Raw genomic sequence first — 27,780 nt, forward strand, 5'->3', positions numbered from 1 at the left:
TTCTTGTGGCTCTCGTCGAGAGCGTTTTGCGTCCCGGCGGGTGGGAGAATGTGTGTCGTCTAAAGTGTCACTGTGTGCGTCACATCGATGTGGATAACAAGCACGGTCGATCCGTCAAAGCGATACACTCGTTCCTATCACGCTGGAAGGCTTGCACGGAGCTCTGTGCCGGCACACAGAAAGAGCCGTGCGGCAAGAAGAGCTCGATGGGGAGCGAGAACCGTCAGATTTTCAGGTGTAGCCTGAAGTCCGTCGCGACGCACTCAATCCCTCCCGAGCGAAAGCCTGTGGCTCTCTCGAACTCGTCGATATATTGCGAATAAACTGCTCTTCCCGCATAGCTTGCAGAGTCAGAGGCGCAGAAAGGCTACGAGTGTTCGACGAGTCTTGCGAGCTGCGCGGTCAAACCTGGGGGGGACTGACCGCATCAAGGCGGACTTCCGAAACCTGGGTGAGCACCTCTGGCAGTTCTCGCTCCCCATCGAGCTCTTCTTGCCGCACGGCTCTTCTGTGTGCCGGCACAGACGCTCCGTGCAAGCCTTCCAGCGTGATAGGAACGAGTGTATCGCTTTGACGGATCGACCGTGCTTGTTATCCACATCGATGTGACGCACACAGTGACACATCAACGACACACATTCTCCCACCCGCCGGGACGCAAAACGCTCTCGACGAGAGCCACAAGAAGGCGACCACACAGCAAGCCGCTCGGTCGATCACGTTGCTCGCTCGATGCCGGTGAGCGCATGGCGCACGCCTTGGACGGTGGCGAAGCCAAAAACACCGGCAGTGGCCGTCCGCTGGCGTGAGCGGCGGCGGTCGAGACCTCACCCTTCGCGCCGACGACCCAACCTCACGCGGAACAACCCAACCCAACCCAAAAAGCACGATGGGAATGGTGTGACAAGGGAGAGAACGACGAGAGTGGGACGGCCGCGAGGTGGCATGAAGGTTGCAGCGAGAATCGGCGAGAGACTGCGAAAAGAGATAGGAAGAGGCAGACTCCCTAGGGTGGGCGACGGCTAGCGCACCACACACCAACACCTCTCCTTAAAATCCCTGTGTGGTGGCGGCGTGCCGTCCTCCCATCCCTCCCTTGGGTTGTCTGTTTTCTTTCTTTCTTTGGGAATGGTGTGCTGTATCGAGTCGCGTGAGCGCGGCACCGCAGAGAGACTGACACGGTTTAGTGGAGTGGATGACACGTACACACTGTGACGGGGAGTGTGTCTCTCTCTGACTCTGTGGCGCTCTCCCTCCGCGGTGTGTGTGACGCGCGAGACACGCGTCTCGCGCCCCCGCCCGCGGAGCGAGAATTGAGAATGGGGGTGCCTCATCTTTGACTGCAGTCTGATTGCTCTGTGTGACAACGATAGGTAGGTAGGTAGAAAGGTGAAGAACAGCCAGGCTCACGATAGAAACTTGTCCCAAACCCGGCTGGTCCCGAATCCAGCCTTATGGCGTCCGCCGCCGGCAAGCGCGCCCGCACCGCCGGCGAGGACGGCGATTCGGACGGCGGGACTGTGGCGGTCGCGGATGGCTTCGAGGCGCCCCTCTTTGGCGTGCGCGTCTTCGGCCAGGTCACCACGCTGCCGCTCAAGGGCGAGGACGGCCAACCGGCTGCGGGCGAGGTGAAAGGCGTCGTGAGCGATCGCGCGGGCGCCTGGTACGTCACCACCCAGAATGCGCTGCTGCACGTCTCTGTGGCCGGGCGCGTGCGCAGCGTGGCAACCATGGAAGGCGTCAACCTCCGCGGCATCGGCATTAGCCCAGACGGAAGCGCTCTGTTTGTGGTAGACATATTCAACCACAAGATCATGCAGGTGGAGGCTGCGGCTGGAACGGTGACCACGATCGCGGGCAGCGGCGAGTTTGGCGACACTGACGGCGTGGGCGGCACGGCGCAGTTCGCCAATCCATGCGGCGTCGTCATCAGCCCCGACGGCAGCGTGCTCTTTGTGGCGGACATGCACAACCACAAGATCCGGCGGGTGGAGGTGGCGACTGGCGCGGTGACCACGCTTGCGGGCAGCGGCACCGCGGGCAGTGCTGATGGCGTGGGCGGCGCGGCGCAGTTCTATCGCCCAACCGGCGTCGCCATCAGCCCTGACGGCAGCGCGTTGTTTGTGGCGGACTTCAGCAACCACCAGATCCGGCGGGTGGAGGTGGCGACTGGCGCGGTGACGACTCTCGCGGGCAGCGATACCAGGGGCAGTGCTGATGGCATGGGCGGGGCGGCGCAGTTCACAAACCCACGCGGCCTCGCCATCAGCCCGGACGGCAGCGCGCTGTTTGTGACAGACGCCAACAACCACAAGATCCGGCGGGTGGAGGTGGCAACTGGCGCGGTGACGACTGTCGCGGGTAGCGGCACCGAGGGCAGCGCCGATGGCGTGGGCGGCGCGGCGCAGTTCAGACGCCCACTCGGCGTCGCCATCAGCACCGACGGCAGCGCTCTTCTGGTTTGCACGAACGACGGTGGCCTCCGCCAGGTCTGCGTGTCGGCGCCTCCTCCGCCTCCCTCCTTCGCCCCGATTGTGGTGCCGCCCTCGACCCTGGTGGCAGACCTCGGAAAGGCGTGCGGCGACCCCACTCTCCCCCAGGGCATGGTCACCTTCATCGTCGGCGATGACGAGGAGCGCTACGAGCACGTCACCAAGGCCTTGCTCTGCATTCGGTCCGTTTTCTTTCGGACCATGTTTGGCATCGGCATGAAGGAGCGCGACGCCGCCGAGGTCACGGTGTCCAACACTGACCTCGCCACCTTCACCGCCCTCGTCCGCTACCTCTGCACCGACCAGCTCGACCTCGGCGAGGAGGAGGGCGGCAGAGCGCAGCGCGCGCTCGACCTGCGGCAGCTGGCGCAGATGTACCAGGTGCCGCGCCTCGAGCTGCTCTGCGCGCAGGCGCTGCAGGAGAGCGTCGGGCCGGCGAGCGCCGTGCCGCTGCTCGAGGCGGCGCACATGACGGGCGACGGGCGGCTCCTCGCGCAGTGCCGCCGCTACGTGGCGGACAACGCCGCCGTGGTGCGGGCGAGCGGCGGCGTGGAGCAGCTGCGCGACCTCGGCTTGGCCAAGGGGCTGCTCGGCGACGCGCTCGACCAGGTGGCGGAGCTCAAGGGGACGGTGGCGGCGCTCAAGGGCACGCGGGGCTGAGGTGCGGTTTTCACATTCTTTGTGGCCGACCGCAGCGGTTTGCGAAGCCCAGAGAGCGCCGCGTAGAGCGCCGTAGGTGGCGCCCGTCGGGGTGCGCCGGCCGGCGCCGCCGGTCGCCGCGGGCGGAGACGACACATTGTTTTGTTTACAGTTGCATGTGAGGGCGTGGTTTGTTTTGTGTCTTACTACGTGCGTACGACTTCGAGTGTAAGAGCCCGAAGCCCAGAGCCCGAAGGCGAAGCCCGAGGCGGCCCGAGAGGTGCCGAGGTAGCTCTGTAGTCTCACACAGGGCCGAGCGTTTTTGATCTCTGGATCTGTGGGGGGCCGAGCCGCTTCGGGGTGGCGGGCGGGTGGGCGTTTTGAAAACCAGAAAACAGAAAACAAGAGGGGGCCCGGGGGCCCGGGACCCCACTGGGAGTAGAAAATACGCCCAAGGGGGCCTTAGGTGGCGGCGCGGGGAAGCAGCATCAGGTGAGAGCAGGAAGGATGGCGCTTAGGGTCGGCTTTGAACAAGGGTTTCCAGGTTTTAGATCAGTAGTGGTGTCGGCACACTGCACACATCCCCACATTGAGGTCAGCGGCGCGCAGTGCCTCTCTCGCAGGCTGATTTTGGCTGTTTTCGAGCTTGTTTTTGTTTTCAGTCTAGGGGGCCCGACCCCCTCAGAGGCGGCGGGCGGGCGCCCACAGATCCAGAGATCAAAAACGCTCGGCCCAGGCGAAAACAGAGAGAAGAGAGTCACAACGAGTGACCCATGCCCGCAGTCATCTGAACTGGAGAGGGGGGGGGGTTCGGCCTTGAGAGCGTACGGGTGGTCTCACCGCGCCAGAGGCTCTGCCTCTCCTCTCGGGGATTGAACTGAGGGATAGGGGCGGGGATCCTCCCTCTTCCCGCCGTCGATGCCGGGGCTCAACCAATCCGGAGAGGTCCTTACCATTCCTCCATACATCCTCCCGGCTTCATCGGCGGGCGTCTGGGGGTGTGTCGTCAACTGGCCGGTGGTCTTTCAGTGTGGTGGGGTGGGTTTCGTGACCGTTCATCGTCGATGCCGCCTTACTTACCTGTTCCCCGCTGGCGCGACCCCGCGCCGGCCAGCGGAGCCATTGCCCGCTCGGTCACCACCCCCGCCGGCGCGACGCGATCCGATCGACGCCGCCACCGACGGGGCCGCCGGCACGCGGAGTGCATTCTCCGTCGTTGCCGGTCGGGGTGTTGGTCCTGACATGGGCGGCGCGACCACTGCACTGCTCCAATGGCCAGAGACCCGGTGCGGGGCAGGTGTTCGCGCCGCCCCGCCCTGCGTCGCCCGCCGCCGCGCCGACGGGGAGCTCAGAAGCGCACCCAGTCACACCCGCCCTTGGAGCACTTGGAGTGCAGTCATTAACCTCACGCCCAGGACCGGGGAGCTGAGAAGCGCACCCAGTTGGCCGCTCATTTTTTGGTAGTCTCCCCCCATCCCCAGGGCCTCCAGGGCTCGCACCTCAACCTCTCATAGACCAGCGCACAGCGCCATAGGACGTATTTTCTTCTCATAACAAGGCTGTGAATCGTGCGTGTGCGTCCGCCCTGGTGAAAATCTTTTCGGTGCCGTGCCCAGTGTCATTCGAGAGAGAGAGAGAGATTTTTAGCAATACCAAACAACTCTAACACTCACACGTCATTTGGGGCCTGGAGCCCTGTTCACGTGTTTGTCATTCGAGGTTATGAAAGCGGACACACGCACATCACTGCTCTCGGGCCCACAGACATCCCGCACACTTGGAGCACTTTTGGAGTGCAGTTATTTGCCGCACGCCCAGGACCGGGGAGCTCAGAAGCGCACCCAGTCAACCCCCGCTCATTTTTTTCCCAACCCCTATCCGCTTATAGTGTGTGTGTGTGTGTGTGTTTGTGTGCCGACTACGCCAGATCCAACATGACCCGAGATGACCCGAAATGACCCGAGACTACCCGAGACTACCCGAGCTTATCCGAAACTAACCCAGAGTACTAATAATGCAGAGAAAGAATGCCAGGGTGTATCCGCTGGCTGCCTACACCCCCTCGCTTCCCAACGCGGCCAAAGGATATCAGCTCCGCCCGCGGTCGAGTACGGCCCCTTGACACACTCCCTCATCGTGCCGCGAGTCGTGCTGCGAGCGTGCGTGTGGCAGTCGACTCAAGTGCTGCATGCCTGCGCACACGCTTGCCGCTCCGCTCCTCGGCGAACGTCGAACAACGCCACCGATGCTTCTGAAGTACATCCAGCACGTGCCCGCCGCGATCTTCATCACAGTGCTTTCTGATGTGTACGCCTTCTCTTTCGGCCTGATTTTGGTGCCTGTGGCGACCGGACTCCCCGTCTCGTCTGGACTGTCCATCTACCTCCTGTCGGTCGTGTGCGGGCAGCTGGCAATGAGCTTACTCAGCGGCTTCAAGCACGCCTCCTCCGGCGCCGCCTACGAGCTGGCCCCGCTCCTTGTGGACATTGCTCTGACAGTGACGCCCTTTTGCGAGTCTTCGGCTGCGATGGCGTCGACTCTTCTGGTCGCAAATGCGCTGACCAGCGCCCTCGTGGGCACCCTCTACATCGCCGTCAGCTGGCTGCGCCTTGGAGCTGTTTTCAGGTGCTTCACCCTACCCTCGCCCTCACCCTCACCCTCACCCTCTCCCCCACCCTCACCCTCACCCTCGCCCTCACCCTCGCCCTCGCCCTCACCCTCACCCTCGCCCTCACCACCCTCACCCTCACCCTCACCCTCACCCTCACCCCCACCCTCGCCCTCGCCCTCGCCCTCGCCCTCACCCTCACCCTCACCCTCACCCTCGCCCTCGCCCTCACCCTCAGGTGCGTCCCCAACATCGTGCTCAAGGCTGCGCTGACCGGCGTCGGCATCTTCATGATGCTGTCAGGGATGGAGATGGGCGTCGGTGGCGAGGTCGGCGCTGGTAGCTCCCCACAAGCCCTTGCGCTCATACCTTCGTACGAGTCGATCCTCACTCCTACTAGGTCGGCGCGCTCGCGACGGCCGGCGGGCTCGCGCGCGCGATTGGCTCCCTCGCTGCCTTCGCCGGCCTCGCGCTCACCCAGCGCATCTTCGGCGGCTCGGCAGCTGCGCTGGCCTACCTGGGCGGCCTCTCGCTCGCCTCCAACGCGATGCCGCTCGTCGGCCTGCCTGCCCTCCCTCCCGACTGGTGGTTTGGAGGCCACGGAGCGGCGGACGCGGCCGACGCGGCCGACGCGACGGAGGACCAGCCCAGTGCCTGGGCGAAGGCGTTCGGCCTCCTCAGCCTGCTGGACGTGTCTCAAGTGTCGGCGGCTGCGCTCCTGGCGGCGCTGCCTCACGCCCTCTCGTGTGTCCTCGTGCATGCCCTCGTGACGATCATGGACCTGGCCACGATTGAGGCGCTCGCCTCCGCCGAGGCCTCCGCCGACGAGCCCGTGCCGCCCGCCGCCTTCGATCTCGATCGAGAGCTCGGCGTGATTGGCTTCGCCAACTTGCTTGCTGCGGCCGCCGGGGCGATGCCGTGCTACATGCAGCTCACGCCGAGCACGGCCAACCTGCGCCTCACGCGCCACATGGCAGGCCGCGCAGGGCCGCTGGTGTGCGCCCTCACCGCCGCTTCGCTCTTCGCGCTCAAGGACATCGCCGGCGGCAGCCTATCCCTCTACCTCGAATGCATCGCGGCTTACAGTTGTATCGCCGCGGCTGCAGGACATCGTCGACGCCGTGCCGCGCTTCGTCGTCGCGGCTTTCCTGATCGACACGGGGCTTGACCTCCCTAGAAGCTAGACATTCGTGTTCTTGTACTCCAAGCAGCGCTCGAGAGGACACGTAGACGTAGTCTGTGTGTTGGACCGTATTCGCCGTATTCGCAATATTCGGGTCTCTGCCCCACATCGCATTCCCCACATCCGCGTACTCATCATGTAGGCTTGGTTTCGTCGTGCACGGCGGTGTGGACGCGCTCCAGAGGACGGCGGACCCGGTCGACGCCTTGCTTGTCGTCGCGGTGCCCGCCTTGATGCTCACGATGGGCTTCCTGCCCGGGCTGCTCTGCGGTCTGCTCGCCGCGTCCGGCCACTTCTTAATCATGTACTCCCAGACGCCCATCCTGCGCGTCTACTCGGGGGCGGACGCCCGGAGCCTCGGCTCAAACACGGTGCGCTCGGCCGCCCAGCGCGCGATCCTGGACTCCCAGCTGCCGCGCTGCGTCTCTCTCATCTCCCTGCACGGCTACCTCTTTTTCGGATCGGCGCCGCAGCTCTCACATGCCGTGGCAAAGCTACTGAGCGCGCGCGAGGCGGCGGCGGCAGCAGCAACGGGCGAGCCGAGCACAGAGCACACGATGGCCATGACACCACAGGCCGGCAGGCTTTGGTTCGTCATCGTCGACTTGCGCCACGTGCTCGGCGTCGACTTTGGCACCGTCGAGGAGCTCGTGAAGCTGCGTGCAGCCATCGAGCGCGCGGGTGGTGCGCTGCGATGCGCGGCGCCGCCGAAGCACGTTGCGGCCGCCATCGAGCGGAGTGCGCGCGGCACGCTGGGCAGGATGCTCGGCTTCGACGAGACGTTGCGCGAGTGCGAGGAGTCGGTCCTGCGCGCGCACGCGCCAGCTGGCGGCGCTGCGGCGGTGGCGCTGGCCGGCGTCGTGGAGGCCTCCCTCCTGCTCGCGCTCTCCCCGCACCTCATCAGACAGCCGTCAGCGGACAGCGTGTCGATGGTGCGCACACTGCTGCAGATGGGCGAGCGCTGGCGCGTTGTGGGCGGCCAGCAAATCTGGACGCAGACGGAGTTCGCGAGCTTCTACGTCATCGTTCTCTCCGGCGAGCATGAGCTCCGTCGCGACGGCCACTTGATCGAGATTGCCGTGCCGGGTGCTATGCTGGGCTTTCTGCAGACCCTCGCCCGGGGCACGCGCCAGACGTCCCTCACGTGCACCTCCGCCGGGGAGATGCTCGTGGTGAGCGCCGGGCTGCACGCGCGGCTGCGCAAGGAGCAGCCGCGCCTCGAGCGCCTCCTCTCGGATGCGATGCTGGCGAGGCTTGCCGACGAGTACCGCCACTGGATCCTCCACCACGCGGCTCGAGCCGACGGGCCCTCGCGCGGTTCGGCCGCGGAGCCCGGGCAAGCAGTCGACCTCTCCCTATCCGTCAAGAGGTCCGCCCAGCGGCTGGTGCAGCTGCGGGACAGCGCCGAGCAGGCCGACGTTTAAAGCTGTGCACCAGGCGCCCGACCAGGCGCCCGGCGACGTCCCGCCGCACGCGCCCCTCCCGATCCCTCATCTCCCCAAACACACACCCCTCCACCCCGCCCTCCACCCCACCGCCTCCTCCTCAACCGACATATGTGCCCGTACGTCCGTCGGTCCACTATCTCCCTCTTCTCGCTGTGTCCTCTGCCGCCTCCCTCCGCACCGTGTACAAGCACGGCCTAGTTCGTACCGCGTCCCGGCGTCACGCACCACTTTCGAGGCGTCCTCCGTGTCGTTATTTCCGAGGTATGGCGTATGCTGTCGCTACTGCGTCGGCGTATGCGTTGCAGGCTATTCCCACCGGTGCGATGGCACCCACTGTCGTGCGAGGGAGTGTTGTCATAAAATTCTTTTTCTCTCGCAGGAGTCGCTTAGGCGGCTCCCGTGGTGTACCTGTGTTAGTGCCAGTGCGCGCCAGTCCCGTGCCCAGTGTCGTGCGCGGGGCGTGGTAAAATTCTATATTCTTTTTCATTTTTTGAGATCCCCAAACGTAGGGTGGTGGGGTCGGTCGCGTCGGCGGCCGCGTATGTATGTATGTAGGAAGGTGAAGAACAGCCAGGCTCGGACTGGACACCAACGCGGTATGGGTGGACGCTGGACAGATGATGACGACACGCATGAGCGACACACAGACACAAACAGGCTCACAAGACACACAGCCAGCTTGCTGCCACACACCCTGAGTTGGCGTACACATAACTCAAGGCCACATCCTCCCTGTCGCCCCCCCCAGCACTCCAAGGTGCCAAGAGAACAAAGAAGGGCACAACAAACAACAGACAACAGGAAGTGACATTCGAGGCTAGAGCAGGCTTGCTCTACCTCCAGCAATCTCGCCGGCCGGCGAGGCACGGACGAGACCGTGTGTGGGGTCTAGTGAGGTGTCTATGGATGCCCTCCTCAGAAAAAAATTTTTTTTTCAGTTTTCAAAGGCAAAAACGCCAGCCTACGCCCTCCCCTCACACTGACACTTCTCCCCTATTCCCGTCTTTAGGTTGCGCACATCTCCCAGCGAGCTAGGTTCTCCGCTTTTTCTCCCCTAGTCATCTGCCCGCGCCGCGCGCCTCTGTGGGCGTCTAGTGCAGCCACTGACAGAACTGTTCCGAAGGAGTGGTCAACGTCTCGCCTGAAGTCGGGTGGGCTCGCGCACTGCTTAGCCCTAGGGGAGGGGTGTGTGTGAGGTGTCGGAATGGTAAGGTTTCAGGCCGCCAAGGTGTGGGGGATTTGGGGGATGAGTCAGGAGCCAGCAGCCTTCCTGCTGGACCTGAGTTCACAGCTCCTCCGCCCGACGGGGTGGTCCCTTGGATTCGGGCCCCGCTCCCTTTTCCTGCGCCTGGTCTGTCCCTGTCAAGTGTGTGTTGCGAGATGCAGAGCTGGTTAGGCTGGAGCGCGGGCGGTGCGGTGGCAGGCGAGGGCAGCGCGGTAGGCGAGAGGCGGCCGCGGGGCTTCGAGTGGCGCGATAGGAGGGTAGGCTGGCTGTGGAGGGGCGCCGCGTGGCCTCGGCAAATGAGTAGTGCTTTATGAGCGGCCAGTTTTGTGCGTATTGCATATCGAGCCTGCGGTGTGGCCTAGTTGGTGCAGCGTTCGGATGGAGCAACTGCTAGCTGGACGACTACCCGAGCCGAGTGTGATGGACCAGGACCCGCCAGAAGACATCATGAGGGAGTATGACACACGGGTGGTGACTTCACTCAAGGCACTGCAGCAGACGGCGGCATCAATAATCAAAGTACGGGAAGGGAAGAGGAAGGGACTCGAGGCGGAGAGGAAGGAACGAGTAGCCGCGGAAACAGAACGCCTGAGAGAGGGACAGAAGGAAAGGAAGGAGAGGATACGAGAAATGGAGTGGGCGGCGAATGCGTGTATTTGCTGGCGACGGAGGCGACATCGACAACGTGATGCCGAGGAGAAAGAAAGGGAAGAGGCAGAGAGACGCCTCGAAGCGGGGAGAGGCAGAACGACGAGAGCGATGGGGATGACACTCAAAACGACCCACTGCGAGCTCGGAGGCGAAGGCCGGCGCAGGAAACGCGGTGATAGGAACGACGATGCGGCGAGCGCCGGAGGGAAGCGACGACAGCGAGGGGACAAGGACGGCGAGCAGAGAGGAGAACAGACGGCGAGCGGCGCACGCGAGGGCGACCACGCAGGAGAAAACAGACGGGACGAGGGGAAGGAAACGCGGCCCGCCAGGAAGCGAAGGCAGACGGCAAGATACGTCGCCGGACCAGCGACAGGAAGCGCAGGAAAACAAAAAGAACAAGACCAGGAGCATGGAGACGAGGGAAGGCGCGAGGCGCTCCGCCGACAAGCAGCAGAGGCGGCGGCGAAAGTAACGACGGCCATGCTAACGACGGGCGGCACGGTGGTAGGGGCGAAGGTAGGCCCCTCTAGCATAGCGGAAGGGGAACTAGGCCTACTGGCGACGAGGAGGCTGGAAAAATTCGAGGTGTGTAGCATCTACACTGGGGAGATCTTCCGGACAGGAACGGCGCAGCCACCAGAGACAGTACCAGCCGAACTGTCACGACACACGGCAGCAGGGGGGACGCAGCTGGATGGAAGTGACGACGAGAGCGAGGACGACTTTGACAGCGTCGCGGCGCGCTGTAACTTCGATTGGCCTGCAGCATCGAATGAGCCGAAACGAGGCACGAGGGCGACGCACTTCGTACGCTACGAGGAGATACAATTAGGCAAGGCAGCTGCGCAGGTGATGGTCCTGTTTGCAGAGAGAGGAGTCAAGGAAGGCCAAGAAATCACATGGTCATATGGGGACTCATACAGGAGCCACCGCAAGGAGATGGGATACAAGGCGGGGACGAAGGCGGATCCGAACGCAATAACACCCCAGCAAGCTCGGACGGCATTTGCGAGATACTGCAAAAAGATAGACGTGACGAAGGAGGAGCTAGCGTGGAACTTTGGATGCATATCGGCAAGCCAAAGTAACGAGCAGGAGGCTGTCCTGGTGCGTGAGCTAATCCTGAGCAACAATAAGCGACTGTACCTCGGAGCACCGAGCGCAGCAGACAGGACGGCGGCGACGGCGGACATGGCAGAGACGAGTGTGAGACAAAGGGCGGCGGGGATGGAGGGCGGGAGCGACGGGGATGGTGACGGTGACGGTGGCGAGGGAGAGGAAGGGGGTCCATTAACACCAGACAGCGAGAGGGGCAGGGAGGAAAGGGGGAGAGAGGAAGCCAACGGCGATGCCAGAAGCGGCAGGGGACACGATGAACAGGTAGACAACGGCCGAGACGATGGCGAGGACGGAGAGACACGGGACGACGGCAGGCGAGACGAGGAGGACGGAGGCGAGGGCAGAGACAGCGCCGCAGTCGACGGAGGCGACAACGATGGAGAAGGGGAGGGAACGAAAACGCGCACAGAGGATGAGGATATAAACTGGGACGACGCAGCGGATGGAATAGACGAGGGAATCGAGGGACCGGAGGGCTTTCGCGACAGCGACGATGACGACGAAGGCAGGGGGGGAGACGGAGGGGCGACACGCAGGAGGAGCGAAATCGCGAACGGCCCGAGCAGAGAAGGCGACGGCGGAGCACGAGGAGGCAACGGAAACGCTACCAATGACGCGAACCGAGGCACGGGCGACGGCGGGGACGGGGAGGGCGACAGCGACGTCGAGGTTGACGCAACGGTATCGAGAGCGCCACCCAAAAGGAGCCGGACAGCCATGGAGGTCACCGAATGGAGGGCGAACGGCACAATACGAAAAGGCAGGGCAAGGCGGATGGAGAAAGAAGTGCCGAGGAGGCCATGGTGGAGGGGAGGGACGGGAGGACGAAAGAAGGGCGAGGAGGACGAGCGGCCCGCACAGGCCGCGAGCAGACAGCGCCTGCTGGCCATCTCGAGACATTCGCAAAGAACGCTAGCTACATGGGAGGGCTTCGTGAAGGATGGATTGAAAAACATTCGAACAAAGAAGAGGCGACGGGAGGAACCGGCAGAGGATGCAGTGACGTGACACACACACACACACACACACACACACACACACACACACACACACACACACACACACACACACACACACACACACACCGCTCACCCACGCGCACCGGGCCTTGCACTTTAAATGCCGTGGGGCTCCTGTCGTTAGACGTGGAGACGCGAGGGTTGCCCCCCCTTGCCCCACCACCTCGTGTGTGTGGAGAAGTTTACCTTACCTTACCTTACCTTACTCACGGGCAGTGACAATTCAATGGGTGAGTGTTTGCGAGCAGAGGCGCGTGGGCTAAATCCAGATCTCTAGCGTCATCCAATATAGCCTCATATCTCCCCATATCTCCCCATAGGAGCGGATCCTCTCTAGCGCAACCCCCCAACATAACTCTCACTCAATCCTAATCAACTCTTAATTAGGAGCGGATCCTCTCTAGCGTCATCCCCCCGCCCTCCGCACCTCCGCCCAAGCCGCCCGCCGCCGCGTCGACGCCCGCTCAGCGCGGCGCGGCGCTCGCCCACGGCAACACTTCGCCGCCGCCGTTCGCGGTGTGCGCGTCGGAGGGACTCGCGTGTGCCCAGTTCATCCCTCATTGACTCCTAATTACTCATGAATTCGGTGTGCGCGTCGGAGGGACTCGCGTGTGCCCAGTTCATCCCTCACTGACTCCTAATTACTCATGAATTAGGTGTGCGCGTCGGAGGGACTCGCGTGTGCCCAGTTCATCCCTCAGTTGACTCCTAATTACTCATGAATTAGGTGTGCCGTCGGAGGGACTCGCGTGTGCCCACGCAGTTCATCCCTCATTGACTCCTAATTACTCATGAATTAGGTTGTGCGCGTCGGAGGACGGGACTCGCGTGTGCCCAGTTCACCCCTCTGCCAGGGATAGCGTCAGGAGCCGGTACGCGGTAGGACTCCGCAAAACCCCTCATATTTGAGACATCGTGTCCCAGACGAGCATATACTCGTGCAACAACCCACTTAAAGTATATAGTGGTTAGCGAGCCGTGAATGCTGAATCGAGACTTTTCTTATCATTGCCTTGAGCCCACCTTCCTCCACCTTCACGTAATCATCGCGATTGACCGCGCGACTATAGGGACCGTTTCTCCACTCACACACCGGGCACGGCCGCGGGCGAATAGACCCCCCTTGGCCCAGACGCCTGGCCAACACAGCCGTTCCGTTCTCAGTCGCCGTCCTCAGCCGCCGCTGCGCACCCGCCCGCCCCCCTGCCGCCCACCTGCCAGGCCTGAGCTGCCGCTCCTCCCTCCGCCAGCCCCTGCCCTCTGCCCCCCCCCCCTTCTCACCCCCCCCCCACCCTCCCTTCCTCCGGCCCACCGCCGCCCGCGGCCGCGCTAGCTCTTCGCCGCTATTCGCTTGCGAGCCGCTTGCGCCAGCGCCGTCGCCCCTGTCGACGCCGCCCGCAAAGCGGCGGTGCCGGCGGCGCTGGCGGCGCTCTGCGCGTGCGCCACTACCGTCGCAGCGGCGGCGGGGGCGGCAGAGGCAGCGAGGCCAACGGCGACACCGAGAGTGATGACAGCAGCGATCGTCTTGGCGGCAAAGACCTGCCGCAACAGAGGGAGAGATGTGCGGAGATACGTGGGGAGATGTGGGGAGATACGTGGGGAGATGTAGGGAGATATGCGGAGATACGTGGGGAGATATGCGGAGACACATATGGGGGGATACGCGGGAGATATGCGGGAGATATGCGGGAGATATGCGGGAGATATGGTAAGACATACGGGAGATATGGTGAGATGTGCGGGAGATATGTGGGGACATTGCGCCTGCCGCGACAGCGCGCGCGCCTCGCGCTCTTGCTGCGATCGCTCGTCCGCCGCACGCCGCCGCGCGTACGCCTGCTCGTACAGCCCCAACGTGGCGCGCTTGGCCGACAGCATCGAGCCGGCGAAGAGCATCGCGCGCAACGTGGACAGGTCCGAGTGGGTCGGGTCCTCCGCGCACGCCACCCCCCACGGGTAGACGCGAGTCCCATCCTCCGACGCGCACACCTAACTCATGAGTAATTAGGAGTCAATGAGGGATGACCTGGGCACACGCGAGTCCCTCCGACGCGCACACCGCAAACGGCGGCGGCGACGTGTTGCCGTGGGCCAGCGCCGCGCCGCGCTGAGCGGGCGTCGACGAGGCGGCGGGCGGCTTGGGCGGAGGCGCGGAGGGCGGGGGGATGACGCTAGAGAGGATCCGCTCCTAATTAAGAGTTGATTAGGGTTGATTAAGAGTTAATTTGGGGGATGACGCTAGAGAGGATCCGCTCCTATGGGGAGATATGGGGAGATATGAGGCTATATTGGATGACGCTAGAGATCTGAGGGAGATCTGGGGAGATGTGGGTGGAAGGCGCTAGAGAGGATCCGCTCCTAATTAAGAGTTAATTAGGGTTGATTAAGAGTTAATTTGGGCGATGACGCTAGAGAGGATGCGCTCCCCGAATTCGCCCAGCGGGGCGCGCGAGGGCGGCGAGGGCGGCGGCGTGGGGGCGCCTACGCGTGCGTGCAATGTGAGTGCGATGGCATCGCTCAGGACAGAAGAGAAGGGAGTGGCGTGGGATGGGATTGGGGTGGAAATACGTGCTGGCGGCGGCGTGGGCGCGCCCTTCTTTGAGATATGGGGGAAATGTAGATGTGGGGGGGATATGGGGAGATATGGGGAGGGATGGGCGCGCCCTTCTTTGAGGCGGCGCCGCGAGCAGAGGGGGGAGGGGAGGCGACGGCTGGAGGCGGCGCGAGCTCGAACATCGACACACGGGCCGCCTAGTTAATTAACAATTAATCAATTAATTAATTGGCTGGAGGCGGCGCGAGCTCGAACATCGACACATGGGCCGCCTAGTTAATTAACAGTTGATCAATTAATTAATTGGCTGGAGGCGGCGCGAGCTCGAACATCGACACACGGGCCGCCTAGTTAATTAACAATTAATCAATTAATTAATTGGCTGGAGGCGGCGCGAGCTCGAACATCGGCTTTGTGTCCGCTCGAGCGCTGGTTGGAGTACACGCATGCGTGTTCAGACCTCCGTGGGTGCGCCGCCTTGAGCTCTGAGAGGATGAGGCGATCTCGCGCCAATCTCGGCGAATCTCGGCGAGTCTCGCCTTGAGCTCCGAGAGGATGAGGCGGCGGAACGCGTCCCTCTCTCCTACACGGGGAGATATGCGGGAGATATGCGGGAGATCTGGGGGAGATCTGGGGAGGTATGGGGAGATGTGGCGAGATGTGGGGGAGATATGGGGGAGATCTGGGGGAGATGTGGGGGAGATGTGGGGAGATATGGGGAGATATGGGGAGACAGACCGACGGTCATAGTATCGCTCTTTGCAATCACGGGCACGATGTTGACGTACGGCTGCAGCCGCTTCATGAACTCGATGTCGGCGCCCTTGAGGCGGTGCGCGGCGATGAAGTAGAGGCACGCGTGCACCATGCCGTCGCGCTGCAGCCCGTTGCCGACGGAGGCGCCCGAAGCCTACGCGCTGAATATATGTGTGATTTCTTTTTATGGTGTGATTTCTTTTCCCGAAGAAGATATAGGTGCTGAATACGCCAACCTCGGGGCGGGAGGACGGTACCGTGCAGAGTCTTCAGAGCGCCGTGCACTCCGAGGAGATGCGTGGGGAGATGTGGGGAGATATTCCCGCTTCTAGGAGCCGGAGGCGTGGTTACTGTCGTAGTGCGAGGCGAAGCGGCGTGTGATGTCTCCGACCTAGAAGCAGAAAACGCCAACCTCAAGGCGGGAGTACGGTAGTGTGCAGTGTGTTCAGAGCACCGCGTGAGTACAACGGAGAGGAAGACAGTGATTACAGCCGAATACGACCGAATACGGCGGAAGACGTGTCCTCTCGAGTGCTGGTTGGGAGGCATGAATAATACGTGTTTCGCTTCTAGGGCCACCGACGATGGAGTCGATCCACTCGGTCGAGTCGACAGAGTCGCCGTAGCCGGGGCAGTCGACAACCTAATCTCGTGCAATCTCGCGTCATCTCGCCCAATCTCGCGCACGCTATAGCCCGGGGGCAGCCGACCGAAAACTCGATCGGAAAGCCGTCGTTCTCCACGGTGAAGACAACCTCGCGGATCTCGGTCGTCCGCGCGCGCAGCGCCTCCTTCGCCCCCGCGTCGTTCGCAGACAGCTCGTTGTCCGGCACAAACGGCCGGAAGAGCGCGCGGGTGAAGGTGCTCTTTCCGAGGCCTGCGCGGGAGCGTGGCCGGCGGCAGCAGGAAGGCGGTGGGGATGGAGGGGCATGACGGAACGGGCAGTGGCGGCACGGCCAGCGGCGGCGATGTGGCGGCGGCCGGCCAGCCTCGTGTCTGGTACGGTGGACGCTGCTGCTGCTCTGGCGCTTTGGAGAGGCGGAGCGTACCGCTCTCTCCGACCAGCATCACGCGGAAGGAGAGGCCGGCGCGCCGCCACTCCGCCTCCAGCTGCGCGGTCAAGCCGAGGCTCTGCATCGGGCGACCATGCTCCATGTTACCGCGGCGATATGGCGCGATACACAGAGAGGGTTTTCGGACCTAGAGCCCTGTGGGAGTGACGCGGGCGCGCTGAGGTCGCACGCCTCCCAAGTCATATGCCACGGCGTGCGATCTAGAATCGGCACACGCGCCTCTGCTTGCATACACTCATACATTGGATTGTCATTGCCTGTGAGTGTGAGATAAGGCTAGCGGTTGGCGGCTAGCCTCTGAGGAGAGTGACCAGAGACACCTCACAAGACCCCACACACGGTCTAGTCCGGCCTCGCGGTCGGCGGAGATTGCTAGAGGCGGAGCAAGCCTGCTCTAGCCTCACGCGTTCGCCCCTGTTGTCTGTTGTTTGTTGTGCCCTTGTTTGTTTCTCTTGGCACCTGGGAGTGCTGGGGGGAGCCGTCATTCCTCACAGGAAGTCGTAGATGATCGAATCCGCCAACACCGTAGTGCTCGCCGACACAACCATCATCCCCACGCTAGACGTAGACGACGACACGCGCAAGCGACACACAGGCGACACATAGACACACAAAACTCACAAGACACTCCACTCAGCCAGCTGGGCTGCCACACATCCCGCCCGAGTGAGCGTACGGCACTGCGCCACTCAGAGCCACGCCCCCCTGGATATCCCCCTCGAGTATCGATCCGGATTAGAGCGCGCGCCTGACACACAGCGCGCGCCGAAGAAAATGTGGGGGGTACGTGGCCGACTGTGAAGAGCAAACTGTGGAAGCCCCTCGGCGAGGCCGGGAGCGAGTCTCACGGCCACTCGCTGCCCCTGTGCACTTGCTGGCCGGCTGCGATACTGCTTCGTTGTGCCTGTGTATTTTTTGTGTCCTCTCGACGGTGCGCGGCGCCGCCCACGCGCCGTGGCGCCCAGCTCCCCGCCGCCACTGCCTCTGCCCCGCGCGGCTGCGCACAGTTGCCGGGGGAACGCCTTTGCTGCGGCGCATCGATTGGGGGTGTTGGGTGGCTGACGGCCGCCTCTCCACGCGCGGCCGTACCGCAGGTGTACATTCCTCCTCCTATGGCCTCTCTAGAATACGAGCGCGGCAGCTGTGCGCTCGACCCGCGCCAGCACCTGCGGATGGAGCGGCCGAACACCGCGCCGGCGACGATTGACGACGTGGACTCGATGCTGCAGAAGCTCAACTCGGCGATCGCGGCGTCGCACCAGCTCCTCGAGTCCGTCACGCCTCAGCCCGATGGCCAGCCCGCACGACCCGCCGCCGCCTCGGCAACACCGCAGCGGTGCCCGCCGCGCGCCTCTCCTCGCCTCCCCCTCTCCTCCCCCTCTCCTCGCCTCTCCCCTCCTCGCCTCTCCCCTCCTCGCCTCGCCTCGCCTCGCCCTCTCCTCTCTCCTCGCCTCGCCTTCTCTTTCATCTGTTTTCCCTAGCCCTCTCCTCCAGCCCTCTTTTTGACTCACACAGGGCTCGCCATGATGAACATGAACGGCGTACCGCAGCTCGTCGCCGTCATGCCCCAGTACCTCCTCCCGCAAACCACGCCCGCCGGCCTGCTGCCGCAGCAGCCGCCGCCGCAGCACTACCCGTACCACCCCTCGTCCCTACCCGCTATCGGCGGCTGGGACCCGGTCGCCATGTCGGCGGCGATGGGAGGAGGCGCACCCCAGAAGCCGCCGCCGCCGCTGCAGCCGCACGGGGGCGGCTGGATGGGCGGCGGCGGCGGCAAGATCGGCAAGCACGACGCGGCCGGCGCCGGCGGCGGCGAGGCGCGCCACCACCCGAAGCGGCTGATGTTTCGGGGGTGCGAGATGCGGCGGTCGACGAGTCGCACATCTCCCGCAATCTCCCCGTATCTCCCGCAATCTCCCCCCCGTAGGCGCGAGATCCGGACGGTCGACGAGGCGCACGAGATGGGCGGCTTGCGCGAGCTCGCCCACGAGCAGAACGGCTGCCGCTTCCTGCAGGCCTATCGCCATCTCTCTCGCCATCTCTCCCCCATCTCTTCCCATCTCTCCGCATCTTTCGCCCAGCTCCGCTTCGCCACGCACGCCGCACGCCGACACACGAAAGACGGCCCCCCGTTTTCTTTTTTCCAGGACCAGCTCGACTTGCGCCACAAGCCGCATGTCGACCTCATCTTCGAGGCGACCAAGGAGGACGTCGTCTCCCTCGGCATGGACCCGTTAATGAGTGAACGGCCAGTACTTTACTAGGCGACCAAGGAGGACGTCGTCTCCCTCGGCATGGACCCGTTAATGAGTGAACGGCCAGTACTTTACTAGGCGACCAAGGAGGACGTCGTCTCCCTCGGCATGGACCCGTTCGGCAACTACCTCGTGCAGAAGCTAGTGCAGTACGGCACCGGCGAGCAGCGCGCCGCACTCATCGACGGCACGGTCGAGCGGATGGTCGAGGTCGCGCTCAACGTGCACGGGACGCGCGTGGTGCGAGCAGCGCGTCTTTCACACCTCCAGCTGTGAACAGGTCGCGCTCAACGTGCACGGGACGCGCGTGGTGCAAAAGATGGTGGAGTGCGCCGACAGTGCCGCCCAGCAGTCGGCCCTGTGCGCCGCCCTCTTGCCCTCGATCATGCAGCTCATCCGCGACATGAACGCGAACCACGTGGTGCAGCGCTGCCTCGCCGCGCTGCCCGCCGAGCTGGCCGCGGGCATCTATGACCGCGCCGTCTCGGATTGCCTCGCCATCGCGACGCACCGGCACGGCTGCTGCGTGCTGCAGCGCTGCCTGGACCACGCCCCGGCGCCGCACCGCGAGGAGATCATCGGCGAGGTCGTGCGGCTCGCGCCCAAGCTCGTCGTCGACCCGTTTGGCAATTACGTCGTGCAGTACATCCTCTGGCTGTGAACAGCGTCTCTTCACACCTGCAGCTGTGAACAGGCAATTACGTCGTGCAGTACATCCTCGACTTGCGCCAGCCGCCGCTCACGCACGCGATCGTGCAGGCGCTGCGCGGCGGCTTCGCGGAGCTCTCCCTCCAAAAGTTCTCCTCCAACGTGATCGAAAAGTGCCCCACGTCGGGCGACCCATCTCTCCCTCCTCTCTCCCCCATATCCCCCCATCTCTCCCCATAGGTGCCTCAAGTCGGGCGACCCGACCGCAGTCGCGGTGGTCGCCAACGAGCTGACCGCGTCCGAGGCGTTCGCCACGCTGCTGCACGACCCGTTCGCAAACTATGTCATCCAGACCCTCCTCACCGTCGGCAAGGACGACGTGGTCGCCCTGCTCGTCGCACAGATCACGCCGCACCTGCCCACCCTCCGCTCGACCCTGTACGGAAAGCGCATCCAGGCCAAGCTCCTCAAGCGCTGCCCCGCCACAAAGGCGGCGCTGCCCCAGCGCTGACGGCGCGGACACGGCGCGGACACGGCGCGGACGGTGCGGTGCGGAGACGGCGCGGATGGCGCGGAAGCTGCGCTGACGGCGCGGCTGCGCGGCGGGGGAGTGACACATTAGGAGAGAGGCGGTGCTTGCGGGGGCGGGGCGGGGTCGAGGAGTTTTGGGGTGCACATTTGCTGCGGGCGCGGTGCCGTCGCCCCTTTGCGCATGCCGTGCCGCTTGGGGCGCACCACGAGAACAGCATGGCGGGCCGCGGAATTGTGCGCATGAGTACTATGTCGCGGGGAAATCTCGCAAGCGCCTCTCGAGTCCGGTGCGTGGGCGCGGCCCCGCGCTGCGGCCGAGTGGGTCTTGCTTGATGTGTGGCTTTCTCGCGGGTTTTTAAACGCAGAACAATCGATACTATATAGAGTGTGTAAGGTACTGGGCTGGGTTTTTAGGCACATTGTGGGGTTGGCACTCCCATCGACCCTCATGACCTCCTGCGGTCTCTGAGATGGACACCAGTGGGTGTGGGACCACAGCCAGGATACACTCGAAGGCTGGGTAAGCAGTAGAGGTCGATACTCGACGCGTCCCACATGGTATGTGTCGCTGTCGGCACGCTGTCGACAGGACGTCGAGCGACACCGGTGGCAGTGCCACCCAGGAGTGGTCGGGCGGTCTCCTGTCATGAGAGAGCCACCATGTGATCCGTATGATGATTCCTGACAACCGCCTCAGTCAACTTTCGTCACAGTTCCCGCTCTGAGAGGAGCTGCGGGTCAGTTTGACAGCTGGAGCTGTGTCGCCGGCGTGCGGCGGCCTGCCTCCGGAGGTGCCTCTGAGGTGGACATTTTTTGGTCACCGTGAGAGAACGCGTTCGAATTTTTACTCCGGAACTTCAACTGAGCACGCGCACCGGCCAGGGCTACAATAGTGCCAGTGAGGCGGAGGCGCGAGTCGGAAGGCCGCGACCGTCAAGTGTTTTCGTCATTTTCCTACAATCGCTGTGAACCCAGCCACGTAAGGTAAGGTAAACTTCTCCACACACACGAGGTGGTGGGGCAAGGGGGGGCAACCCTCGCGTCTCCACGTCTAACGACAGGAGCCCCACGGCATTCAAAGTGCAAGGCCCGGTGCGCGTGGGTAGAGTGTGTATCGCGCGCCTTACGCCGCCTAGAGCTGTCAAACGTTAACGAGAGCTGAACAGTGTTGCTAGTGTTAACAGTAACAACAGAACAACAGTTGGGCTCCCCGCTAACGTTAGGCCGGCTGAACAACAATAAGGAAGGCCTGGCAGTGACCCACGACGATCTCCAGCGTCCAGTGAGGGTAATACCCGAAAATACCTGGAAAATCCCGGGTATTCTCGGGTTTTACCCGGGTTTTTTGCCGTTTTCTGCTTGCTGGCCGCTGAACAACAGTAACAACAGTAACAAACAGTAACAGCATGGGCTGGGATGAACACTTACAGCGCTCTACACTCTACATCCTCTACACCCTCCCTCAGGCGAGGGCTGCCCCTCCCCCTAGGCCTCCCCTTCGACGGCGGAGAAGGCCTCGGGAATGTTACACCGTCCTCGGAGGCGGAGAAGGTCTTGGCAGCATTACACTGTCTCCTCGAAGGCGGGGAAGGCCTCAGCAATGTTATATTAGACTGTCTCCTCGAAGGCGGAGAAGGCCTCGGCAATGTTACACTGTCTCCTCGAGCTCTGTCAGCTTTAGCCCATGATCGGCGGAGCGAGGGTCAGATCGATGTCCGTCCAGGTGCCGTCGCAAAGAAGCCGCCAAGTGGCCATGCCGAGCGGCGGCGATGAAATGTCGTCAGAGTTGATTCGGGCCCAGTAGGCACACTCTCCGTCACCATCGAGGTCGTTTACAGCGGAGGTGCTGGGGGCGACGCTGTTCACAATCCAGCGAGCCGGCGCTTGGCCGTTTCCATCACAGTCGGGGTCCCAGTAGATGAAGTACGATGACGATGGATTGCGATAGAATGGGGCGCCTCCCGCGGTGTAGCCAGCTTTGAGAACCTCCATGCCATCAAGGAAGGCACCACAGGTCTCGCCAGTGGAGATTGCGAAGGCGATCTCTACTGGTGGCGGAGGTGGTGGGTATGGCGACGGCGGCGGAGGTGGCGGAAACAGTGACAGCGGCGAGAGCGTAGTAATGCTTCGATCGTTGCAGTCCACGCGGTCCAGAGTGGACGCGGAAAGCGCCACCAATGTGGTGTCGACTCCATTTTCTTTTGCCCAATCTTTTGCGTAAACGAACCCAGCCACCTCGAGAAAGAACACTGCAATCAGGCAGAGATTCTTCCACTTCCTCAATGTCCTCACAAATTGCTGGTCTTTCTCCTCCCTGCTGTCGATGTGGCTGCCCCAGTAGCTATACGGCGTCCTCGGGAACGAGCAGTCTCGGAAATCGGGATGCTCCTTCACCCAATCCTCGGTGTAACCAAACTGGCCGACGGTTGCCCAGTCAAATTTCGTCTTGGTGAGTTTGCAGCCAATCACGTGCCATTTGAGCTCGTCCTCATCCATGAACTCGGACTTCGTGAGAATTTTGCACGCCCTTTCGATGTTGTCCTCAGAGCGCCTTTCCTGTCCATCGCCAGGCTCAACGAATTTGGCGACTGTGATTAGCTCTTGGGATTCAAAGGCCCTGTCGGATGTAAGGTGCTCACCGAGCTTGTAGAGAAGGGGGACGACGATGACCAGCACCATCGGTTCCGAGGCGCCAACGAAACCCACCAACAAAACAGACATAACCAACGCGAACAAGAAGATCTTTGACTTCCTTAAGGTCAACTTCCAGCCCTCGCGGTTTTTGAAGTCGAGGATGATACCATACTCCATCAGACGGTAGTAGGCCCACCGACGGTAGCAGTTCTCTTCGTTGGAAAGGATGGTCCACGTGTAGAGAATGAGCGGAAACAGCGCAAAACCGATGAAGGCACCAAAAGTGAGTCTGATCGCTCCTTCCGGGTTTCCCTCATTGTAATCGCAGTAGGCGTCGATCTGTCCCTGCTCCGAGAGCACCGTCCCGAGTGAGAGGCAGTAAAGGGCAAAGAAAATAGCCCAGTAGCTTGCCGTCGCTTTGATCAGCGACTTCGAGTAGTCCCAGGGAGTGGGAGGCTTGAAGTGGAGCTGTACTTCGTGACGGCACGGCCCGTCCCTGCAGGGACGGGCCTCGACATCGGCGTTCTTGTCATCGTCGGAGCGCCACCAGTTCCACCACGAGGGCATCGGTGTCGGCCCGGCGGCGCCACACACCAGGTTCGGAGGGAGCCGCCAAAGGGAGAAGCCGTGGGGCCTTGGCTCTACCTCTACTCGCAGAGTGTGGGTAAACGAAAGTACCGTATTCGGTACTATCAAGAAAGACACCGAAAAAAGTCGCCGCGGCAGTCCACGACGAGCCAGCCAGCTGCCGGCTCGCACGGCAGCCTCTTCCTATGGACCAGCCTCGACTTCCGTACAGTCAACATTTTGTCGCTGCGTGCTCGTGGTGAGCTGTGGCGGCGGTCGAAGTTCGCCCAGATTCGGTGACGAGCGCCGGACGATAGTACCGCCTCTGTTCGCCCTGTGCATGTCAGGCCAGGCTGCAGCAGGGCACTACCAACGTGCTGCCCTGTTGCAGCCTGACTTTGCCCACTGTGCACAGTCGCCAGAGCACCACCACCGCCCGGCATCGTGTCACGGCGAGCTCCTTCTGCGCCCGCTCGCGAGGCTCTCGCGCTGGCACACTTTGGCCATCTGCTGCTCGCGTTCGGCGAGCTCTTCTCCGCACTCCTGCCACGGTGCCGTCACCACACACCTTCTGGCTGGCCTGAGCCGCGCGGGGTCGCCGGCGGGGGCAACGCGTCGACCTCTCTCTCTGGTGCACCACGGGCCGCAACGGCCTGCGAGCAGCGTGCGCGAGGAGGCAGTGTGCCGGCACAGTCGAGCCGGAGCATCGGGTTCTTGATGCTTCTGGGGTCAAGTTTGACCTTATGTGGTATAATATGCAACAATAATGCTATGCTCTCACCCAGCCTTTTGAGATATGATCCCTCAAAGTCGAATTTTCGTTTACTGGTGACCATAGAGTACCGTTTGTCTTGTTTGCGTTTCTTCAAACGAATCCTTTAAAGTCTCGACAATCACTCAGCTGCTTATGTGGCACCGCAGAGGCTCCCTTGGGGATGCCTGAGGCCACCCCAACCACACACTAAGCCGTACGTAGACGAATTGCGCGCTACTTTTTTCGTTTACCCACATTATGCGAGTATCGGGGTTATGGGGGTTTACGAGGTGTGAACGTGAACAGAGTAGCCAGATCGCTGTCGATCGGTTCCTCTTTTCCGCGCGCCCCCCGCAAGGCGCGCGATACACAGACTTTTTGCAACTAGTCACCGGGCGCTTGGTTACCGATCAGCCCTGAGGTGGCAGATCCTTCTACTCTGTTGATGACAACACTTGTCTACCGGCTGGAGCCGAGCAGGAGGGCCCGCGGGCCCGGCGCACAACCCCCTGGTCAACTCTCACCCTCCACACGTGTGTCACACGACCCTTTACCGTTTACGACACCTCGAGGTCCTCGACGTCCATGACCATGCGGTGTGCTTGGTCCATGCCCGGTCGTCCAGGCGGTCTTTGCACAAGGAGAATCACTGAACACACAACAGGCCGAGATTACTCACCGTCATCGGAACCTCGGCTGACACGCGTTAGTTAGTCCGCTCTACCCGCCACTCCCCTCCTCCCCCCGTCTGCCCCTTCGCCGCCTCGGCCCGCCGCATCTGCTCCGCCAGCGCGTCGTTCGCCTCGGCGCGCGTGCCGAGCTCGCGCGCGCGGCGGGCGACCCAGCCGTTCAGGTGCTCCACCTAGGCGAAAATAGGGGGGGGGGGGTGAAGCGACGATCCCTATGTGGTCTGTTTCCAGCTGCTGCACCTCGGTGCGCCGGCCGTGGTGCAAGTCCTGGTGCATCGAGCTCCAGTTGCCGGCGTTCTCGGACGCGCAGTCCTCGACGAACGCCTCGAGCTCCCGCGCCGACGGGGACGGCGTGGCCGCCGCCGGAGGCGCCGCGGCGCAGACCTGTTATGTTGCCGATCGAGGCGGGTGTCGGCGCCAGTCCATCGGCCGTGTCTCGCCATGTGTGCGTGTGGCCCCGCGGCGTTGGGAATTGTGCTTGCAGTCCCTCGCCCTGGTGTGCTGCGCGTGCGTGCCCCCCCCCTCTTCCCTCGGTGTCTACTTTTAGACCTGGGCAATCTCGGCGCAGACGTCGGCGGCGATCCGTCGCCCGTCGGGCCGGCGCAGCACCTCCCCGTTTCGGACATTCCACAGGGCGGTCAGCGGGTTGAGCACCTACCAGGTGTGGGGGGGGGGGGGGGGGGGCCCCCAAAGCGGGGGGGGGAGAACACCCCCCCGGGAATTCCCAAGGAGGGGGAAACCGGGCCCCGGGTCTAAAGGGTAAATCCGGTGTTGGGGAGGGTTTTTCCCACAACCGCCGGCTCGTCTGGCCGCCCCCCTCGACGACGGCGCCGAGGCCCGCCTGTTCACAGCTAGAGGTGTGAAGAGCCGCCGTTTACGCCCCCTCGACGACGGCGCCGAGGCCCGCCGCTGCGAAGCGAGCCGCTGCCAGCTCGGCGGAAGAGGAACTCGTGACTTCGGGCACTCCGGCCACTCTGGCCGCGCCGCCGCCGCCGCCGCCGCCGCCGCCGCCGCCAGCCCGCAGCGGCAGCAGCGGCCCCACCCACGTCGTGCCCCTGCCGGCGTGCTGCACCTCTCGCAAGCCTTCCTGCCGGGGGGGGTGGAGCCAGGCGCCGTGCGTCGTCGTCGCCACGAGCAGTGCGCCGCCCGCGGGCAGCTGCAGCGAGTCGGCGAGGCTGAGAGCGCCGTTGCACAGAAGCACCACCACCGCGTCGGACTGGAGGCGCGATCTATGGTTGATTCGGAATGATGGGCGGATGACGTATCAAGGCACTGTAGCGTCGGGCTGGAGGCGCAACCGTACTCCCTCGAGTGCGGCGGCGGCGCCATAGGCCTTGGTAGCGATGACGAGCGTCCCGATCGGTGTCGTCGCGCTGCCGGAGGACGGCTCGAGCCGCACGCACGCCTCGAGTGCCTCGTCTACCGGGCCGGCCGCCTCTCCTGCACGCAGGCGGTGGACACGCAGGCGCAGCCGGCTGGCCTGCAGCGCCGTGGTGCCCTCCCGGAGCAGCAGCGTGGCGGCGGGGCAATGCGCAGCCCACAGCGTGCCGAGGGCGCCGCCGCCGAGGATGTGCATGCGATTAGTTGGCACCAACGCTAACCGCTCCTTGGCTAGTTGTACTGCTTGCTTTCGGGAGAGGTTCGCCTGTGCAGGAATCCGGCAACGCTAGCGCCCGGGACCTGGTTTCCAACTTTTCCGGGGTACGGTATGGTAATATGGTATGGTATGGTATGGTCGCGGCCCAAAGGGGTAGGGGGTATGGTCCTGCCCGCCCAAGACTAGCCCTACCATACCCCCAAGCAGGTCTGCCAGCAGGCGGGGGGGTATGGTCTTGAGCTGGCATGCGCGACACTACCATACCATACCCCGGAAAAAGCTGGAACCCTACCTGGCCGGGTCGAAAGGAAAAAAATTAACACCTGCTCCGGGCATGCCACAATAAGAAAAAGAGAAGCCGTGACGTAATCGCCAACGACTGAGCCGCCGCGTGTTGGGGATGCCGACTGAGTTGCCGGAGAGCCGCCCTGCTTGCAACTCCATGTCATTTGCGAACACTCAGGACCGGAGCTCTTCACGTCGCCTCATCGCCACCTTGTTTCCTTCGTGGCCAGCCTCGCCAAGGGGCTCTCCTCCCGCTCGCGAGAAGCCCGAGCCCGTCTCGCCCTTCCGGCTCGGCGGCCACGCTCCGCTTGGCGCCGGTGCCTGTGGCTCGGTCTTGCCCGCGAAAAACCTCCGAACCGGCGAGAGGGTCGCCATAAAGCTCTCCAACCGGCGCTCGAACCACCAGGACTTGGTACGAGAGGCCAAGGTGCTCGAGAGGCTGAGCCGCTGCCCTCACCCGAACGTGATCGCGTTGCATGCGCACGGCTCGGCGGAGGCGCTCCTCGAGGACAGCAGCCGGCTCAGGGTCGCCACGGAGGGCAGCTACGCCATCGTGATGGAGAGGGCGCGCGGCGACCTATTCGACCACATCAGTCGTTGCGGCGCGCTGAGTGAGGAGGCCGCGCGCGCATTATTCGCGGGTGTGGCGGCGGGGCTCGCGCACGTCCACTCGTGCGGCGTCGCCCACCTCGACATCAAGCTCGAGAACATCCTGCTGGCGTCCAAGGGCAAAGGCGGCAAGCGCGGGGCCTCCTATGCCGGCTGCTCGGCCAAGCTCGTCGACTTTGGGCTCTCGTACTTGCACAAGGAGGGCGTGCTACCTGTCGAGAAGGTCGCCCCCCTCGCGGCGGCCCTCGCCGCCCCGCCCCCCTCGGCGCACGGCCGGAGCCGGCTGCGCGGACTCGTGGGGTCCGCAGGCTACGTGGCGCCCGAGGTTGTCGACTCTGAGTCGGCCGACGTGTGCTACGACGGCTTCGAGGCGGACATCTGGTCCCTCGGCGTCGTCCTCTTCGAGGCCCGCCCCTCCGTCCCCTCCGTCCCCTCCTCCGT

General features: G+C 63.4%; 7 protein-coding genes across 7 annotated transcripts in view; 4 read left to right on the forward strand and 3 right to left on the reverse strand.

The window, feature by feature from the left end:
- Window positions 1–1,730: 1,730 nt before the first annotated feature.
- Window positions 1,731–2,465, forward strand: EMIHUDRAFT_71960 (hypothetical protein; the record flags this gene model as incomplete). The annotated part of the gene is made up of 1 exon (XM_005785060.1): window positions 1,731–2,465. A coding segment is annotated over one exon (735 nt), but the record flags the coding sequence as incomplete, so codon positions are not given.
- A 2,911-nt stretch (window positions 2,466–5,376) lies between these two features.
- On the forward strand, window positions 5,377–8,346 carry EMIHUDRAFT_230466 (hypothetical protein; the record flags this gene model as incomplete). Its single annotated transcript, XM_005785061.1, has 5 exons — window positions 5,377–5,756; window positions 5,978–6,068; window positions 6,140–6,827; window positions 6,951–6,978; window positions 7,065–8,346. 5 exons carry the CDS (start codon window positions 5,377–5,379, stop codon window positions 8,344–8,346), a joined length of 2,469 nt encoding a protein of 822 aa, XP_005785118.1.
- A 3,193-nt stretch (window positions 8,347–11,539) lies between these two features.
- On the reverse strand, window positions 11,540–12,268 carry EMIHUDRAFT_230469 (hypothetical protein; the record flags this gene model as incomplete). The annotated part of the gene is made up of 1 exon (XM_005785062.1): window positions 11,540–12,268. The coding sequence occupies one exon, from the start codon at window positions 12,266–12,268 to the stop codon at window positions 11,540–11,542; it is 729 nt and encodes a 242-aa protein (XP_005785119.1).
- A 1,447-nt stretch (window positions 12,269–13,715) lies between these two features.
- On the reverse strand, window positions 13,716–16,872 carry EMIHUDRAFT_441766 (hypothetical protein). The gene is made up of 10 exons (XM_005785063.1): window positions 16,747–16,872; window positions 16,408–16,574; window positions 16,281–16,340; window positions 16,041–16,088; window positions 15,680–15,851; window positions 15,481–15,524; window positions 15,051–15,138; window positions 14,447–14,868; window positions 14,152–14,376; window positions 13,716–13,926 (listed from the first exon to the last, which is right to left on the reverse strand). Exons 1-8 carry the CDS (start codon window positions 16,850–16,852, stop codon window positions 14,771–14,773), a joined length of 783 nt encoding a protein of 260 aa, XP_005785120.1. The 5' UTR covers window positions 16,853–16,872; the 3' UTR covers window positions 13,716–13,926; window positions 14,152–14,376; window positions 14,447–14,770.
- Window positions 16,873–18,753: 1,881 nt separating this feature from the next.
- EMIHUDRAFT_429539 (hypothetical protein) lies at window positions 18,754–20,581 on the forward strand. Its single transcript, XM_005785064.1, has 6 exons — window positions 18,754–18,785; window positions 18,918–18,965; window positions 19,104–19,235; window positions 19,306–19,662; window positions 19,737–19,846; window positions 19,914–20,581. The coding sequence occupies exons 3-6, from the start codon at window positions 19,134–19,136 to the stop codon at window positions 20,182–20,184; spliced, it is 840 nt and encodes a 279-aa protein (XP_005785121.1). The 5' UTR covers window positions 18,754–18,785; window positions 18,918–18,965; window positions 19,104–19,133; the 3' UTR covers window positions 20,185–20,581.
- Window positions 20,582–24,782: 4,201 nt separating this feature from the next.
- On the reverse strand, window positions 24,783–26,443 carry EMIHUDRAFT_364279 (hypothetical protein; the record flags this gene model as incomplete). The annotated part of the gene is made up of 6 exons (XM_005785065.1): window positions 26,147–26,443; window positions 25,732–26,077; window positions 25,615–25,665; window positions 25,398–25,502; window positions 25,089–25,232; window positions 24,783–25,021 (listed from the first exon to the last, which is right to left on the reverse strand). Coding segments are annotated over exons 1-6 (1,076 nt in total), but the record flags the coding sequence as incomplete, so codon positions are not given.
- A 389-nt stretch (window positions 26,444–26,832) lies between these two features.
- Window positions 26,833–27,780, forward strand: part of EMIHUDRAFT_364285 (hypothetical protein) — a 2,437-nt gene continuing 1,489 nt past the window's right edge. The window contains exon 1 of the mRNA XM_005785066.1: window positions 26,833–27,745. Coding sequence (XP_005785123.1) covers window positions 26,888–27,745 — 858 coding nt within the window. The 5' untranslated portion in view covers window positions 26,833–26,887. The remainder of the gene's footprint in view (window positions 27,746–27,780) is intronic.

Source organism: Emiliania huxleyi (assembly GCF_000372725.1).
Source record: "Emiliania huxleyi CCMP1516 chromosome Unknown EMIHUscaffold_164, whole genome shotgun sequence".
Taxonomy (NCBI): domain Eukaryota; phylum Haptophyta; order Isochrysidales; family Noelaerhabdaceae; genus Emiliania; species Emiliania huxleyi.